At 38.4% G+C, this 20,349-nt stretch overlaps 1 protein-coding gene across 1 annotated transcript in view; it reads left to right on the forward strand.

The window, feature by feature from the left end:
• The first annotated feature begins 5,973 nt into the window (after positions 1-5,973).
• The window catches only part of DEG2 (DEGP protease 2), a 381,058-nt gene continuing 366,682 nt past the window's right edge, over positions 5,974-20,349 (forward strand). Inside the window, exons 1-2 of the mRNA XM_089401871.1 lie at positions 5,974-6,268; positions 14,456-14,611. Of these exons, the coding sequence (XP_089257997.1) occupies positions 6,083-6,268; positions 14,456-14,611 (342 nt within the window). The 5' untranslated portion in view covers positions 5,974-6,082. The remainder of the gene's footprint in view (positions 6,269-14,455; positions 14,612-20,349) is intronic.

The raw sequence follows: 20,349 nt of genomic DNA on the forward strand, positions 1-20,349 counted from the left end.
ATCAAGTGGCAAGTGGTTTACGACAACAAAGCCATTGATACCATACAAACTGATTTTGTTCTAAATATAAAGATTCAATGCGTACCTTTTATGTGTTTGACACATCATGTAGATCAAAGAATTACTCCATCTGTAGTATCCATGTCACCGGATCCTTGCCATCAAACTTCCTCATATTGATCTTTGGAATGTGGTTAGTATTAAACCCACATGTGAGTCTCTAAAATCATAATTTGTATTCCTTTTATCCTCATCATGATTTTTTTGGAGTACATTGTCACCACTAGGAAGCATTTCTTGTAGTAATTTTGTCAAACCTTCCATGTCCCTTTTCAAATTTGTTTTTAAACCATCCTTCAAACCTTCCATATTGACATTCATCATTGCTTCCATGTAAACTTTCAAAACATCCATCTTAGCTTCCAGTTCATTTTTTGTTATTGTTTGTGAGACTGAAATTTGTTGCACTCAATCTTGCAATTTTGATATATCATGTTGCATTTCTTCCTCTTCTTCATGTGTCATTGAAGAGTTTTCTCATTGCTTACTAGGTGTGTCCATTTTTTTTGTTTCGAGGAATTTTGAAATCAAACAATGATATATATGCTTCACTATGCCCTTTGAATCCCTTTAAACTGATTTTCAAACAAAAGTTATGCAAAATTTAAAAAATACACACCTTTTTCTTGCTTTTTAGAAGCTAGATATTGCAGTTATTGTATCTCTGTAATTATGAATCTCTAAGATATGAAATTTCATCATGTAGTATCCCTTTAAGTCTTATTTCCAATCCAACAAGTCCGACCATGATTGGGTTCTTCAAGAAAGAGTTATGCCCAATCTCCTACAATGGCCTGATTATAGATTGGTTCAATAGTGCAAACTTGTACGATGTGCCCCATGTCACTGTTTCAACCTTAGGCCCTGAAAATGATACCAAAAAAACTACAATCCATCCTCTTTTTGTCACATTTTACAAAATTCAAATCTGATGCTCAGAGAGAAAGCTATGATGATTTTCCCTAGGTCACCTGTTTGTGATGGAATTCTAGAGCTTGTAAAAACCCTAACTTCCTCGGATCATATCTCTAAAATTATAGCGAGACAAGATCTGAAATTCGTACATGAAATTCACCCAGATTTCGAATCCACATGGTTGCAATTTCAACTTACAAAGCTTTGTAGGATTTTTCTTTTTATAGCGAAAATGCCACGATGACCTGTTTGAAGTAGTGAAACCCTAGAATCCAAAGCCCTGAAACCAAATGTTATGCAACCAACTCACAAATATATTGATCAACGACTTAAAAATTATCCTCTTCAAGGGGGAAACCTCCTTTCCATTACATAAATGAACAATTCTTGGATGATACACATGAAAATACCTCCTTTCTATATATAGGGGTCTAAGGGGTCACAATATAATCAAAGCCTACACAACAATAATAATGTAAGGGCACAACAATAACAATAGTAGGCTTCTATGGGGCGCAATAATAACAACATGGGGAATACATGGGCACAACAATAACAATAAGGGGGCTACACTAACAATAGCAATAAGGGGCTACACTAGTATTATAGGGATCTAATAGAGGAATCTAAGTATAGGGAAATAACTAGAATGATGAGGTCAATAATGATGCACAATGTTATTTCCAATGCCTATTCAAATGGAGGTTCAGATAATATGATGCTTGTTTTAGAAGCAAAAAAAGGGTTGTCTAAGAAAGGCTTGAGGGAAGGATGACCTTGGGTTTAGGAATATTAAAAAATGATGAATGCCTAAGATCAAAACTTCCAAAATACCTCAATTGTGATTGATGTTTTTATACTAGGGTTCAAAGTGATGCAAGGATGGCTCATTCAATGTTAAGATTCAATTAAAATGTGAGATTTGGGAGAAGTTAGGGTGACTTTCCATGAAAAACCCCTTAAGAGAAATACTATAAGAGACTAAGGGTTGAGAGATATACCGTGGTAAAGGCTCATCCAATGATCACCTATAGTTAAGAGAAAAGGTTTTGAAAGATGATCTGCAAAGTGAAAACCTTCTAAAATTCCCCAAGTCAAAGGGGCTTCAAGGGTTCCCTCTAGGTGTGATAGCTAGGACATCAATTTATTTGAAATTACACCGTCAGAATTCGTTCAAAATTGGAGAATGCCTAGAGGAGACATAAATGAAGAAACTTGTCTGAAAGGAATCCTAAAATTCCTCCTCCGTAAAATTTCATACCAAGACCTATAAAATCTCCTTATCCTTAGGGGACAAGGAAAGAGGAATAACAGAGGTGAAAGAATAATATTTCATTAAGTTAATGTGATCACCAAGGAAATAGGTCCAGTGTCTAGTCTATTGGGAGAATGGAGTCAAGAATGAGATTGATTTAGGGTTTTTTATTATCAAGGAGCCTAATTGCAACTTCACATGCCCTAATGAAGCAACTACTTAGTTACAACAAGGATTTATACTTTGTCTTATCAAATAATGGATTTCTAGGGTTAGAATTTCAAAGACAACCCCTAAGAACATTCACTTTTCCTGCCCAATGAATAACACATGCAATAGATCAACATTGCCAAAGTGATTCAATATTTTTTCATGATTTTGAGCACAAACAACATCATGATGCAATATTCCATACATTAAACATATAATGAAAATTTCACATAAAAGAGAAACTTACATGACAAAAAAGGTATATCCATCCATCACATTTGCAAGAGAGAATCTCCAAAATAGAATAGCATTAACCCAAACATCAAAATGCATTAAAGAATCTCTAATTCATCCTTCAATAGCTATAGAAAAATTCCAGAAGAAACAATGATCCAAATCCAAGTGATGATGGGTCACAAATGACGCCTCACTTGTATTTATACGGGCCTCTAATAGTTCAATGGGTCTAATTAGCCTAACAAACCCCTAAAAGTGTCTCTAATGTGCAAAATAACACCCTAATTGGTGACAAGCCCACCAAATAGCTCCATAACATGAAAAATAAGCCTCTCAGGAGGGCCAAAATGATAATACAATAGCTAGGAGGGTTGTTGGAAGGCCTAGTGAAGTCCAACATGTGCCAAAATGGATGGAAGGGCTCCAAAAATAGTGATGAAGGAGGTGGCCCTTGATTTCCAAGCAAATGACCTGTGGTGCTCCCAAGTGGATCGAACAAGCTTGTATCCCATATGTAAGGGTTTGAACAATGATGCAATCCCTTCCTTTGTCTCCCATGGTGAGACACATCCTCATCTGGGCCTTGGAACAACTGCCACGTGTGTGGTGCAAGTGTGTAGACGCATGGGCAAGGTGGTTCAGGTACATCATCATCGTCAAATAAATGGAACACAAGCGAGCATTCAGTGGAGCTAAAGGATTCCATGATGTGGCTATCTGCTATCTACTATAGTGGAGGCCCATTGCTCTCTATGCTCACCCTATAAATGCCAATATAACCCGTTGGAGGACTTGGACCTCATATAGGGAGACCAAACCCCAAGACAAAGACCCATTGCCAATCCTGCATAAGATCCAATGTGTCTCCTCACCTTCCAGTACATCAATATCAGTGCATTTGAGTAAATGAGCTTATAAATCATGGAACCAAGTGGACACTTCACAGTGGCATTCCCTTCCATAATGGGCTTTAGAATGTACAAGTCTCTCCAAGTTCAAGAAGGAGGTAAATCAAGGACCCTATTAAGTGGTTTCAACCTCTAAGGGAGTGACAGGTCCATGGTACATCCCTTAAGTGGCAGGTGTCATGTGATATAATGATGGAACACAATGAGACATCAGGGGAAGGCTCCAAGCCACATGCCACTGTATAAGGGTAGCCATGATGAGGGAAGCCCACACTTGGGTGTATGAATGTAGGAGGGATCAATCGTGGTACATGTGTTACCCCAACCTTTATTTTTCCACCCTTCTTCATATGCCTTTTGCCTTTTATTGTTTTTTCTTATATAACTACTCCAGGCTCCAGGGGATGAGAACATGATGAGAATGATGTAGCCATTAAAAAATTACGGTACTATTACAACTTATTAAACAATTAAAGCCAAACTTTAGCAAGAATTGGAGTAGATATAAAATAAATTGACTGGGAGATCATACTTAATTGGAGCCAAGGATATTTTATGGGATCACATCATAACAAGAATCACAAAGCTATGAAATTGTTTTAGGCTGATTGGCGATGAATCTACATTGGCACACTAGACACAACAAATTGTTCAACCAACATGGGATGAATGATGAAATGAGCCTTTGATGGAAAACAAGATTATAAAATTTCTCAACTCTAAATCTTGGGAAGAGTTGAATGCATTGGGGGTTTTGATAGAACATCATCAATTGTGGAGACCAACAAAGTTTTAATCAAGAAGAATTTGAGACAATAGGCTCAAAACAAGTGCAATGTAATAAAAATAATCACGAATAGGTTTAACAATTTATTGGCGATGGGCTTACCCACCTGCTGGGGAAAGAAAGGCAATAAGACTTACAAAGAACTTCTACTAAAAGAGAGAAATAATGTAGATAAATTTCCAGTATTGGAGTTTTGAAAGGTCAAACAACCGTGGATAAGTTAATTGCTGATTTTTAGCTTTTATGGTAGATAAAAAAACCTATTTTCTACAGCCCCAACTTTTGAAAAATATACTGAATTGAACATTGCATTTAGAAAGATGACCACATAGAATTATCCTATGGATGAAGTTTGGAGATTACTTACTATTTTTGTAATTATAGTCTAGAAGAGTTGCTACTTCAACTAGAAGTTGTTATGGTCTATTTTGTATAAAAACAAGAAGAACTTAAATACTAAAGGATGGAGAGTTTTTGTATTGTCTAAATATTATAATTTTGGACAATATTATTTTCTATCATACTATAATATTAAGACTTTCTTTTTGTGACAATGTGTTTAAGGCTATGTTATGTGTTTGGTTAATCAAAAGTTTTTTCCTCTATGTATTTGATTCTCGTTATATGAATAAATATTTATAGTGATAGTTGGGTACTACTTCCCTTGTGAAATATATCTATGTAATGTTATGAGTAGCAAGTTTCATGAATGATACAATTTGAATATGAAATGACTTCCTTTTTCATTGAGTTATTGAAGCAATATTTGATTCTCTTTATATGAATAAATATCTAGAGTGATAGTTGGGTACTACTTCCCTTGTCAAATCTGTCCATGTAATGTTATGAAATAGCAAGTTTCATGAATGATACAATTTGAATATGAAACGAACTCCTTTTTCATTGAGTTAGTAAAGCAAAATTCTAATATAGAAACAAAGTATGCTGTGTGACTTAACATATATCACATAAAGATTTTAAAAATTAATACTTATAATTATATTGTCTCTAAAATCAATCACAATTAAATGAATATTTGAAAATTAATATTAACAATTATATTTTTTTTCCAAAAACTTAAACACAAAACATTGAAAACACAAAACATATGTTATACCAATCAAACTTAAATCCATTTAACAACACCACCTTAATTTTTCAATCTCTAATCCTGTACCCAAAAAAAGAACCTAAACCTTAACTTATTTGAGGTTTCACCCATGTTTTTTTTTTCAAAAATACCCCCACATATACTTTTATTTTTATTACACCTCCCTTTACTCTTTTATTATGTTTTGCATGAAGCATGATGAATTGCATTATAATATTTTTCATTCATAATCTTTATTTATTCATTTTCGTGGGCAAACTTTCCAGCTTTAACATTGGTAGAGAAATTTAATGTGGGTGAACAGTTCATTAACATTTTTTTACCCCGCTTCATAAAAGGCTATGATGAAGCTCTTCCGAGTAAGTGGTAAAAGTAAAAATATACTTTAGATGCATTTGTAAATATATCCATAGGTTCTTATCCTGGAATAGTAAGAAATCCATGATATTTATAAAATTCATATAATTCAAAAAATTAAATGATGAGATAATGTATAGAAATAGCAAAAGAATAAAAGAGTAAGGAAGATCAACCGATCTTTACTTCAACAGCGGCGGAGTGGCAAGAAGATCCCAGTGTCCATAACCACAACGAAAACAATGGCAGCAACTAGGACGTTGGGTACTTCTTCTTGCATAGCCTTCTCACACAACCCACGGTGCATTCCCATTCCCTTTCCCTGCAACATAAGCCTCTCCTCTAAAACCTCCTTCTGGAACCCAACACCCACTGCGCTTAAACATCCCCTCATGGCCAGAGAATCAGGGCGACGTAGAAATTCAAAGGTAATTTGGCTTTTCTTGATTTTTCAGTTTTAATTAGAATGATTTATGAATACTTACAACAATATGTCAGACACACTACTACTACAAAATTCGTCAACAGCGCCTAAAATGCATCCACTCCTCATGTTATACTAATAGTCTCTGGTAAGCAGTTCTATTTGCTTATTATCCAGAAACAAATGTTTATGTGCTATACTGTTGCATGGAAGTATCATGTCTATGTTTATTTTATATTAATTTATCTGGGCTCTGAGAACTGGCAAGGAGAGTGACTCTGTTTTCTAGGAAAACATTGAATTTGGCAGAATAGATGACCTACACCTGCAGCTCCTCAGTTGAAGTGATCTGTCTAAAATGTTGTAAGCTAGCTACATTCCATTGTAATACCACGTAAATGGGGAGGAGCATGCTTGCGGCACAGTAATAAAAGATTCGTACTGTCAAAACAACTAACATATCTTATAGAAAATGTTTAGGGTTGGAGATTAAGCTCTTTATGTCAGAGTCACGTTTCTGCGACCTTCACTTCGTAACTGCTTAACAAAACTTTTTCTATTGATTCCCACGATGACAGAAGATCCATATAACAAATAGTGTTTTTATAATAAACTGCGGCTGTTTTTATAATTAAGTTTTGGCTCCTAGCCCTCTTAGTTACCAGGAGACATTCCTTTTGCAGGCCTTTTTATGTAATATGCTCCTGTATCTGTATCTGTACCTGTATTTCGGCGAAAAATCCAAAAGAAGAAGTCCAAAAGAAGAAGTCTTCACAGTTGTGAATGTTATGGTTTGCCCGACATATTTCCCATGCCAGCTTCAAGTTATATCCTCATGGGTTCACGGGGTTGTGCTTTCACATTTGATACCCGACCTTATTCGTTTCATTGGCAGTGTACTATATTATCTAATTGTTAGGGATTAATTTGATCTTTTTTCTAAAATGTGGGCTGTTTCCAAGAACAGCAATGCGCTTTCGGTTCTTGAGTATGGTGACAAGATATGCTTGGTTTCAGTATGTCAGATGTATAGGAGGGCACGTAGTAAGTGCTCACAATTGATGTCAATGATTGTTGATTGTTGCGGAATTGGCAGCTGTGTGGACATGTGGCTGTTCTTTGTCTAGAAAGATGGTTCTGTTATACTTGTAAAGGAAATTTCATATCATATCTTCATATAATTGGTTTGATCCTTTATGCTTCTAGCCCTCTCAGTTACCAGGAGGCATTCCTTTCGCAGGGCTTTTTATGTAAGATGCTCCTGTATCTGTATTTATAACTGTATTTCGAGGGAAAAACCAAAAGAAATCTTCACAGTAGTGGAATGTTTTGGTTTGCCCGAGGTATTTCCCTATTTGCCAGCTTCAAGTTATATTCTCATGTACGCACAGGGTTGTGTTTTCACATTTGATGCCCAACCTTATTTGTTTCATTGGCACTGTCTTGGATTACCTAATTGATAGTCATCAATTTGATCTTTTCCTAAAATGTGGACCGTGTCTAAGAATAACAATGCACTTTTGGTTCTCGAGTATGGTGATAAGATGTGCTTGGTTTCAGTATGTCAGATATATAGCAGGACATGGAGTGAGTGCTCACAATTGATGTCAATGATTGTTGATTATTGCAGAATTGGTAGCTGTGTAGGTACAGGGCTGTTATTTGTCTAGAAAGATGGTTCTGTTGTACTTGTAAAAGGAGTTTCATATCATATCTTCATACATTTGGTTTGATCCTTGATGCTTCGAGCCCTCTCAGTTACCAGGAGGCATTCCTTTTGTAGGGATTTTTATGTAATATGCTCCTGTATCTGTATTTGTACCTGTATTTCGAGGAAAAAAGCAAAAGAAGACTTGAAATGTTATGGTTTGCCCAAGTTATTTCCCCATTTGCCAGTTTCAAGTTATATTGTCATGTACGCATGGGGTTGTGCTTTCACATTTGATGCCCAACCTTATTTGTTTCATTGGTAATGTCTTGGATAGTCATCAATTTGGATTTTTTTTCTAAAATGTGGACTTTGTCCAATAACAACAATGCCTTTTCGTCCTAGAGTATGTGTTAAATTTCCGTTAAACCTAGCACCCTATAAATGATTAACCTAGCAGATTGCAGATCTACTGAATAACTTACACAACTAGATTCTTAACATAGTTAGTGGAAGTAAAAGATAACCAATCTCACAAAATGGCACAAACGGATTTTGTCCAGTCATGTCTGTTCATCATTAAGAACGATTTAGATCCTACTTGGGCTCCTGTCCTGAGATAATGGCCCAACTGAGAAGGTACAAAATACAAACTACCTAGATTTGTTCTAGCAGGTCTGCCCTAGATTGATGCTTGACCTTCTTTGTAGATCTGGATCTCCAATATCTCTACATTCCCTCAGACCCAATACACTGCTCACTGAGATGCCTCACTCAATCTTGTGTTGCTGTAGTGTGTCTTTCTCATCTCCCTAACTTTGCTTTTATAACTTTACATTGAGCTAAATCCCTAACCCTAATCTCCAAAGTGATTGACGACTAAGAGTAGATCTCGCCTCACTCAAGATCAATGGTTGAGATTAAAACATATTCATTAAGGTAATTTACTTTACTTTTCCTAAGTTTCTTTAGCTCAATTAGCCAACATAATAATATGTGTTTTCTCCTAAGTTAGACTTAGGCTAAGTTACATTGGCAACTGCTCACACTAGAGCAAACACTTTTTTTTTTCAACTGTGTTTCATGTTGATTTGGGGTAGCATCAGATGTGTTCTAGCCTTGAATTTTGGTGGAGAGGCTAAGGCACATGAGATCTCCAATACCCAGAAATGGTTTGGGCAGATTCTAAACAATTTGAGAGATATTAAAATAATTAATATTTTTAATGGAGTCCCTAAGTGAAAACTTAGGAAAAATAAAATATTAACGTTTATTAATATAAAACTATGTTAGAATGGTCCAAAAGTCATGGATCAAGCTAGAATTAATCTTAGCCGTTGATTAGGGACTTAATTTCGATCGTTGAATTGTCAACGAGAAAAGTATAAAAGGAGGCTTGAGGGTCACTTGGAGAACACACCGAGTTGATCAAGATTTCAATTTTCTGGGGTAGGGTTTGCTGAGGAAGTCGAAAGAGTGATTAGAGTTGCAGCTAAGGGGCAGTGAATACAAAAGCAGAGAGGGTACCGGGAGAATCAGCGCAGAAGCCGAGAGAGAGGGACGCAGAGCCAGCCAGAGGCCACGCAGAGCCAGCTAGGGCCCACGCAGAGGCAGCCAGGAGCTGCGCAGTGCCTCAGAGAGCCAGCGTGGGTGACGTAGAGGCTCTAGAGGTTGACGCAATGCCTCCAGAGGTTGACGTAGTGCCTCTAGAGGTTGACGCAATACCTCCAGAGGTTGACGCAGGGGTTATTGGGCTGACGCTGGGCCAGAAAGAGCTGACGCAGTCCCTAGAGGCTGATGCTAGGGTTTTCGTGGGGCAGATTGGAGCTGGGAGCTGTCGGAGTGTTTATCCGGGGTTTCAGATGGAATATCTGCTTCCAAGTAGAGAGGTACTACTGCCAAGATTGTTCTCTGTTGGGTGAGTCGGTTTTGGCACCCAAATTGTATTTAAAAACTGCATAATAATAAAACCCTCAGATAGCTGCACCGGTTTTCCCGCATTGGGTTTTTCCAGGAACATTGGTCCAAAAACAACGGTGTCACTTGTGTGCTTGTTTTGTTTCCTTCAGTTGATGATCTGTAATGTGTTGAGCATGTACTTGTATTTATTTCCAGTATTTACATGGTAAATAACTTGTTAATTAACATAACAAGTAGGCAGGAATAAATCAGTAAAGTACATGAAGGGTTTCTAATAGTCAGGCTTAGAAATTCCAACACTTCATGGTCACTGAGTGGCGGATACATCCACGGGTAATAATCTGGGCAGATTCACCTGAAGGGATATACCCGCTGGCTTATTTGGTCGGGCCTAACCCTAAGGGCATCGAGGAGATTTGACCCTGTGACCTCCCAATTGGCAAGGTACTTCGTAACGGGAACTCGACCAATTGAGCTATCCCTTGGGGCTACACCAGAGCAAGTACCTATGGAGACTATGGGTGACTTTTCCACGCCTAAACACATAGGCCTGTGTAGAAGTACCTGCATGAGCTACAAACATCAACACTCCCTCTTAGCGAGGGATGTACTTCTGCCACCTGGAATTAGCTCCAATCCTGGATTTACATCTACTGCCATGGCTGGTCCCTTTGAACTAGAAGACTTCCCTGCCATCATCCTTGAAGACCCGCTCCCTATGAACTCGTTCCTAAAAGCCTCTTGCTCTTGAACATCCTGTAAGGTCATCTTGTAGCAAGGATCCTTCTTGAGAAACTTATGGGAATTCATTGATTTTTCCTCCCCTCTTGAAACTAAAGGCTGAATCCCTCTGAGTTGCTCAACCTTCGGAGCTGCCTACTCCTTGTTCTATATCATTGCTCTGCTTCTTCCTGTGCTAAGTCCTTCTGTTACTCTCAGGAAATATGCTGATTTATAGATTAGGATCTCCCTCATGGATTTGTCTCGGTCCTTTGAGACATCCATGAAATCTATTGCCATACCCTCAATTGGTGCAGTCTCCCTTTGAGGGCTGACCTCTACCAGTCCTGCTAGTACTATCCTTCGTACCATGCTCTGTTGGCCACTATCGGCATGTGCCTGTTGCGACAGATCCCCTGCCTAATGACTTCTAGCTAGCCAAAACATCCTGCAACAACTTGACCATAGCCAGTGCAACATTCTGCCCACAACATGATGCTCTACAGACTAGCTATTGTACCCATGAACTTGGGCACCAAACCTTCGCTCAACTTGGCCTGTGCCCATCTATTGACTATGCTGTTGTACGACCTATATGGCCTTGCGTTTGCAGTTAGGTTGTCTCAATGGTGGGCCGCCTCTCGTCCTGACAAACTCCGTCAACTCTCCTAGTGCAAACATTGTCTATCTCATTGCTTTTACTTTGCGATCTTAGTTTAACAACTTCCACTGGCAACCGGTCCCTGTTGACCTTGCTACCATTGATTGTCCAGTCTGCTGTGTCCCTGCAAATTTGTGACTGTTTACTGCTCCACATTCAACCCCTGTAGCCCCTTGTAGTTGGTGCACTTGGTCCAACAACCAACCACCTTTGGGCTGCCACCCATCATCAAGCCTCCCTGCATCGATGCGGCTTGGTTGCGACCCTTGTTTTATGGGACGTTTCCTCTTAATGGATGCTGTGTTCACTGCTAGCTACAACAACCACCTATACTGACACGCCTTTGTGCTGTTGTTAGCATTGACCATGCTACTATATGCTGACTCACATAATCTTCCTTTAGTTTGACTACTGATTCTTGCATTGCTGGGGGTTGGTCCACTTGTTTGCACCCTCCTTGCGAAGTCTTGTGCTCCCTTCGAGTGTGACTAGTCGAATCTATTGCAAAAACATGTCCTGCATCTATAGGCCCTTCCTGGCGGCCCTGTTTCTACTTGGCACTTGACCAATGCAACCCTAACCTTTGCGACTAGTTGACCTTTCTTCCTGGTAGCTTCAACTTCTTTGCTTGTGTTCAAACCTTGCGCAGTGTTCGTCCGTCACGTTTGATTGTCTTGCCTCCTCGACAAGCTGTCACAACCTTGCAGTTTTCTTGAATCCTATCGGGTCTTCTCTTGTTATGGATGCAACCATTGGTTGTTTGCCTTGCCTGCTTTGCGCTGGCAGTTGGGTGTTGCTAGGTGGGCCGTCAAGCCTATTGGCCGCCCACGGCACCACCCTCAACGCATCTTTTTTTTTTTGTTTAAATCAACCAAAAGATTTTCAAACTCCGAAAATTGTCTTCGGCCCTTTTTTAAATGTTTATACCGCTGTATGGTCTATATGGTCGAGTTCCTTTGGCCACTTAATTTTTTTTCTTGCCTTCATATGATTGCGGGTAGACTTGGTCCTCGATAATCCAATACGAACCTGGCACCTATGATTCTGAGATCAGTTTAGGGTTTATGCTCTGTTACCATGTTAAATTTTCGTTATACCTAGCACTTGGTAAATTATTAACCTAGCAGATTGCAGATCTAATAAATAACTTACACGAACCTAGTTAGTAGAAGCAAAAGATAACCAATCTCACAAAATGACACAAACAAATTTTGCCCAAAAAAATTAGTTTATCATTAACAATGATTCAAAACCACCTGGGCTCTCATCTTGGGATAATGGCTCAACTGAGAAAGCAAAAAATACAAAATAAACCTAGATTTGATCTAGCAGATCTGCCTTAGATTGATGTTCGATTTTCTCTACAAATCTGGATTTTGGATTTGTAGCCCCTCTTCACTCCCTCGGACCCAACACACTCCTCACTGAGATGCCTTTCTCAATATTGTGCTATTGTAGTGTGTCTTTCCCATCTCCTTAGCCTTGCTTTTATAACTTTACATTGAGTTAAATCCCTAACCGTAATCTCCAAAGTGATTGATGGTTGAGATTAGATCTTGCCTCACTTGAGATTAAAACATATTCATTAAAGTAGTTTACTTTGCTTTTTTTAAGTTTCTTTAGCTCAATATGTGCTTTTTTCTAAGTTAGACTTAGGCTAAGTTACATTAGCAATTTGCTCACAGTAGAGCAAGTATCCAAGGAGACTATGGGCGAATCCTACGCGCCTAGACACATAGGCCTCTGTAGAAGTACTGGCCTAAGCTACAAATATCAACAGTATGGTGATGAAATATGCTTGGTTTCAGTGTGGCAGATGTATAGGAGGGCATAGAGTAAGTGCTCACAATTGATGTCAATGATTGTTGATGATTGTGGAATTGGTAGCTGTGTGGGTACAGGGCTGTTATTTGTCTAGAAAGATGGTTCTGTAATACTTCTAAAAGGAGTTTCGTATCATATCTTCATACATTTGATTCGATCCTTGGTAATGGTGTTAGGACTTTGCTTATCTTATCTTAGTAAGTTCAATAGCAAGCTTAGTTGGGGGATATTAAAATCAAGCAGTCCACAATTTATGCTTGTACTTCCTTTTTGTTTATGAAAACAGAGCAGGTGCCTGTACCATGGTCTGGGCCACCTAGAAAGACGGCTTTTGCAATGAACATAGTTCACTTACTCTTATGAAAACATTTTGTCAAGACCACCTACTCAGTTGGCTATATTAATGACCATAATTCTCTTACTCCTATCAAAATATTTTCCTTGGGTTCTCTGAAAGATTTGCTTCCTGATTACTTTACTCAGTTATGTTTGAAGGTTTCTCCGATGCAATAGTCCATTATTGGTATGCAACATCTGCCTCTAAGTTGTGTCACGGATAGAAGTACCAGCTTTGTAAATAAGCTTTATTAGGTTTTCACATTGCATTTGTTATTTTGAACATGCAGTAACTATTAAGTCCAATTAGCTTATGCTACCCAGATACATAAGGATGATTAAAATGTGCTTCCTAGAGCTCACAGAGATCTTAAAAGTGCCTATCCATCGATAATAGTTCAGTTGGTACTATTACTTACCTGGAATCAAGTTATAGATCAAATTTTAGATGGAGTAATATTACATTTATTACTTTTCCTCTGCTGTGTATTGCCATTGATACATTAACAAACTATTTATCGATGAAGAAGAATTAATGGAAGTTACCTTTTGTAGAGCTACTGGCTTGTCCCGGGTTTCTATAAAGTTGAAAAAACAAACTATTGGTTAACACTGCTAAACAAACCTGAATTCTACGTTTGAAGAATGGGCTGATTAGATAACTACATAATATTATAACAATAATGTTAGGGTGGTTTTCTACTGAGAATGCATAATGCATATATATACATTTTATATCAGGACTGACGATATGGGCAATATATTTTATATAGTGGTTTGGAATAAGTCTACATTGTCACAATTTGAAATCCTGTAGAATTGTATTACTGGCAACCATAATTAGGGGTTTACCATGAGAGATGGACATCCCAACAACAGTTAACCTGCATCCCCATCAAGCTGTTGCTCAAATTTGCTTTGCTATCTCTCTCTCTCTCTCTCTCTACATGTTTGGTTTTTTAAAAGGTTCATGCTTAAAGCTAAAACCTTGTAGAAGCAATTTGGAGACTGCTCATTATTAACCTTTTTCAGGAGTGTAACAAATTGCTGGCATGGCTTTAACTTACTTCCATTTTGAACAGGTTGAGATTATTTGTCAGAAGAGAACCCATGGTAGATTTCAGAATGACAGGAACTCTCCTCATGCAGATGGTGGAAAAGGAGATAACAGTTGGTCTGAACTAACAACAGATAAATCTCTGTTGAAGAATGCCTCCAATAACCTGAAAAATGAACAGGTGTGTTGCTTTGGCTGAGGTACTGGACTGATGTCTAACAATGGTAATCAAATTGTCTTTGAATTTCAAGGCATTAAAATGGGATCTTTGCAATTATAGTAAGCAGTCTATAACTAAATGAAGATATTCTCAATATTTCATTTGAACGCTTTCTTTGTTGTGTTATGTTCTGTTCTTAGTAGTTCAATATGTAAATTCAGGTTTCTTATCCTTTGATACAGTTACTCTAAAATACAGGTGTTTTTTCCCTTGGATTTAACTCTCTAGGAAACTTCCGGGCACCTCCGCCCAATCCGAGGATGGTACCTAGTGTAAAGCAGGTGGCTTTGCTTTCTTCTTATTTTAGCTTCATCATGTAATCTTCTTTTGTCCGCAATATTGATTCTAAAGTAGGAGTCAACCCAATATATGCCAATATAGTGATTAATATCTTATTTGATACTATCCTTTGAGTCATGTGCAATAGGAAAAAAAACATTTATGCTGATGCTCTTAGGTGTGTATTGGGTCAACTAGTTAGGGTCACTTAATGAGTTGATGTTGAAATTTCTAAGTCTGACACGTTAGAAATCCCTACTGCATTATTTGGTTTATTCCTCCTACTTATTTATTCCGTTAACAAGTTATTTATAAATATAAACACTGAAATAAACACAAATGCAACCTTTAACTCATATACAGATCAGCGACTGAAATAATAGACGAACACACAAGGGACACCGTTATCTTTAGACAATCGTCCCCGGAAAAACCCAATGCGGGAAAACCGGTGCAACAGTTCTGAGGATTTTATTATTATGCAAATTTCTTGAGTACAACTAGGGTGCCGAACTGGCTCACTCAACAGAAATTGTTACATGGGAGTAATACCTCTTCTCGAAGACAAATATTCAGCTAGTCTGCCCCACGAAAATCCTTCCGGCGCTTCTCCTAGGCACTACGTCAGCCTTGCTAGCCTCAACGTAGCTCTGGAACCCTTTGTGTCGGCCTTCTGCCTCTCTGCGTCAGCTCTCTAGCCTTCTGCATCACCCACGCAAGCCCCTCAGCCTCTGGGTAGTCTCTAGCTGCCTCTGCGTAGCTTTGGATGCCTTTTCATCAGCCTCTTCAGTCATTGCGCTGACCCTCAGGCACTATCTCTGCCTCTCTGCTATGTACTCACTGCCCCTCGCTGCAACAAATCACTTGTTTGAATTTTCTCAGCAAGCCCCGCTCCAGAAAATCGAACTGACTGATCAATCTTGGTGTGTCTCCAACTGACCCTCAAGCCTCTTCTTATACTTTTCCTGTTGAGTCTTCAACGACCGAGATTAAGTCTCTAATCAACGACTAAGATTAGATTTGGCTTGATCCATGTCATTTAGAACATTCTCACCCAGTTTTATATTAATACCCATTAATATTTTAATTTTCCTAAGTTTAGACTTAGGAACCCCATTAAAAATATCAATTATTTTAATATCTCTCTAACCAGGTGGAATTTCCCCAAACCATTTCTGGGTCTTGGAGATCTCATGCGCTTTAGCCTCTCCTCCATTTTTCATGGCTAGAGCCCATCCGATGCTACCACAAATCAGCAGTTGACCTAATATGGCCTAGGTCATCATGGCTCGGGCTTGTATATCCCTATCTTAACCATGTCAGGTATTGTTGTTGGTCAACTTTGAGTCGGGCAAAACTTTTGGAGAGCTGCTTTACTCAATATGGTTTTGAAGATGTTATTTGTTCTTTTAGTAGTATTTGGTATACTGAAACTCTACTAGTTTGGGACATTCAAAACCAGTCGACATGTTTGATTTGTGCATTTTAGCAATGCCGTGTTTGTGCCTTTTCAATTTCACTTTATGTTAGATCTACTCATTTTCAATCATTATTTAGTAAGTTGGATTCTGCTTTCTTGGCTCAGATGTTGATCGAGCTCTGGGGAAAATGTCGACATTCCAAGCAATTGTTTTAGACAAGGATCTGAGTTAAAAATCATTGGATCCCCCATCTTAAAAGTGTTAGATTTTTGCAAACCTAGCACCTGACACTTAAATTTCTAGTAGAAAAAATGATTCATTGATTTAAATGCACAACTAGGTTCCTAACACAAGAAAATTCAGCGAAAGCAAATATACTGATCTCAATCACAATGACACAAACAAATTCTCTGCCCAATCATAGTTCTTCATCAAAATAACCTTGGAACTTACATAGCCTCCTGTCTTGGGAAAATGGCCCTGTTACCCACCTTTTTGTGGGTAATATCCCCCAGAGAATTTTTTTCTCCAAGATGGTCCTCAGCCGGCAACCCCTTGCAGCCACCAGCTAGCTCATTGTGCCATTTTCTCTGCCACCTGAGTCAGCCATGTGGTCCCTCGCCCATCTGCCATGATCGTATGTTTGAAGGTGGGCCTCCCGAATCTAAAGGTATGCCTTGTCATTTGGAAATTAAGTATTGTAGTTTGCTTATCATGGACACTTCTGGGCATGGATTAATGGGGGGATTCGGCGGAAAGAATGGGTTAGGTCTGTGCCCTTGTCCCCTAGACCCCTTTTAGGTATTAACCTTGGATTCTAGTCCCGTGGGATCTCTTTTACTGACCATTTGGCTCTAGGGATGGTATTTCATGGGAAACCCCGATTCTGGTTGCGTGGTCCCACTCCCTTATCCGCTTATATTACCCTCTTTCCATTCATTTTTACCCCATTCATCATTTCTCCCACCTAGGTCCACATTCCCCCACTGGGTCCACATAGGGTTAGCATGCCCCTTCCCCTTGCCCACACCTTGGGCCATGGCCTGAAATGAAGCATAGAGGTTGATGCAGCTAAAAAGAAATATAAAATCATATATGGCCACATTCAATAGGAAAATGTACCACAAAATGCAAAAGATGGCCGGATCAACCACATTTAGCATGTGGGCAAAAGCCAATGCATGAGCTCTACCTCATCATCATGGCCATCACCCTAGTTCCTGTTGAAAGATGTAACTAGGTTCGGTCTTCATAATGACATGTAATTATGATTTTATGTAAAGAGATCTAAATAAGAAAAATGAAACTTATCATATTGACTTGCTTCATGGGTTTCATGAGCAAGGATTTTGTTTTTGAGTCAAGACTCCCATTGAGAGTCTTTAGGATTTATTTGTCATCTAGTCATAAAATATAAGAGTATTGTCATGTAATGAAGTCATGTTACACTTTGTAAAAGGTCATCTTGTCTATGCAAAGTATCCTCCAAAGAACTTGTCACCAAACCTCTTCAAGTCGGCCTACAAACATTGAAGGAGCTGCCAGAACAAGTTGGCCTACATCTAGCTTTCAGGTCGGCCTAAATATCTAGAGAAGAGGGGTATAAGTAGGGGAAATCGGCCTCCATTATAAGCATCAAGTTCGAACTCAATTCCAGCAAAGAAGTGCACAATGTAGTGCGAAAGAGGCAGTAAGAAGGGGTTTTCTCTAAGGTAAAAAGGACACTCTTCTAAGGTATCGAAGGAATAATCTTTTGGGTAAATCGAAGCAGAATCTTCTGGAGCAGCGAAGTAGATTCTTCTAGGACAGCGAAGTAGATTCTTCTGGTGCAGTAGAATCTTTTGGGGCAGCAGTATCTTTTGGGGCAGTGAAAAAAGAATCTTTTGGGAGGCAGTGAATAAGTTTCTTTTGGGATAGTGAAGGAAGGAATCCTCTGGAATAGAAAAGTAGAGACCGAGTTTCTCTAGAAGACCTAGAGACCGAGATTCTCTAGGGAAATTGTGAAGGTGCAACATAAGAAGTAGAGATTGAGTTTCTCTAGAAGAAACAAGAGAAGGAAGGACAAGGAAGACTAGATTGGTGACAAGGTTCTTGAAGAGGATACTAGAGTCAAGGGTCAGTGTCATGGTCTTGGTACTTATCAATTGAAGATCTAGAAGAAGAATTTTATCGGGTTTTCCTCTCTAAAGGTGAGGTTTTGGCCTTGGCGGGAGAAGCCTATATTTTGTGTCACTTGTTTTTATTTTGGTAATTGTCTTGATGAAAAAGAACACACTAATAGACAAACAAAGTGAAAGATCATAAGTAATCGAAAAACAAGCATATCACAAGCAATTATCAAGCAGAGAAATTGTTAACATTGAATGCCCTATATTTCTCAACATGGTATTGGAGCTAAGGTGATGAAGACATGAAAGGGCAGACAAAGCAAGCTGACATACAAATCAAACTTCAAAAAGGGAATCAAAGCAAGTCAAAGGTTATCAACAATTCCAAGACCTACATCATAAGAAGGAAGCAGGAAGAAAAAGTAAAACCCTAGAAGCACTTCAGATCATCAAAGGATCATAAATCAAGCTCTCTCTCATCAAAAGGGCCATCCATCAACATCAAGAAGGAGGAAGCAAGCAACAATTTGACAAGTAAGTCCATGACTATATCCGATAATATCAAAATATTTTTTTGCAAGGAAAGCAATAAACTAGTTGGGGTTGCAAACTTCCTTGCATGGAAGAAAAGTACTGACCTCAATCTTATTGAGAATGAGGTCATGGTTCACATTAAGGGATCAATAACCCAACCTCCAAAAGAGGATACTCAAGCTCATGCTAAATACACGAAGGGAGAAGTGAGAACTCAAATGATTCTTATAGAATCCATAAAAGACTCTCTAATCCCATATGTATCAAAATTAGAAACTGCAAAAGCTATATATGACAAACTAGTAGAGTTGTTTTCTGTAAGTACCGCAGGAGAAGTAATCTCCTTAAGGCAAGAACTCTACAAGCTAAATATATCCAAGGAAGATGGAATAGCCTCATACTTCATGAGGATATCAAAAATTCGAGATCAACTACAAGAACTAGGAGAAGTTATGTCTGATAGAGAGATGACCACAGTGGTACTAAATGCACTACCGGAAGAATGGGGCAGCTTCACTTCAAGCTTATATGGGAAGAAAGAAACTACTCCATTTCAAGATTTATGGTCACTATGTAAGATCGAAGAAACTAGACTAAAAGAAAAGGTTGATGTTGGACCAAGCAAACAAAATCAAGCATATGCTACAATGACAAGAAGAAAGGGAAAATTTGGAAAGTTTGGTCCCTCAAGGAAAAATAACATGGATAAGATAAGGTGCTTCGGATGTCAGGAACTTGGACACTACAAAAGAGATTGTCCTAATTGTGGTAAGGACAAGAGGAATAGAGAAGGAGCACACATTACTGAAGAAGTGCAAGAACCTGAGTCCAAGAAGCCTAAGAATGAAGAAGTAAAAGATCTCTACTATGATTGAGATGATCTTCTTCTCAAGAAGGTACTTTTCACTTGTAAATTATGGTCTTGATGCAGTTTAAAATTAGATAGGATGCATCTCATTAGAAAAATAACATAGAAACATTAGAAGTAAGAGCTCATGACATGGGAAGAAAGTATGTCTGGTCCAAATCCTACTAATTAGGAAGCTCTTAGGAAACCTCACGAGTATTTATAAGAAGCAAAAGATCATCATCGACAGAAAACATCTGCAGGATGAGGACATAAAATATCCTCAAGTTTCTCTGATAGAATTCTCATAAAAGGACTCACCGATAGAGAAAGGAAGCAAAAGTTTTTCATTAAGGAATTCCAACTTGTGGGATTCAAGGAATAATATGATGACACAACAAGGAAAGCAGGTCTGAAGGATAAAGTCCCTTTGGATGAAGCTACTACAGGAAGTCTGGATGACTGAAAGAAAAATGAGGTATGCTCACATGGATTATTATGAAAGTCATA

The sequence above is a fragment of the Pinus tabuliformis genome, chromosome 2_1 (genome assembly GCF_031772625.1).
Source record: "Pinus tabuliformis cultivar Carrire ecotype Pingquan chromosome 2_1, CPIR1, whole genome shotgun sequence".
In the NCBI taxonomy this organism is placed as follows: Eukaryota; Viridiplantae; Streptophyta; class Pinopsida; order Pinales; family Pinaceae; genus Pinus; species Pinus tabuliformis.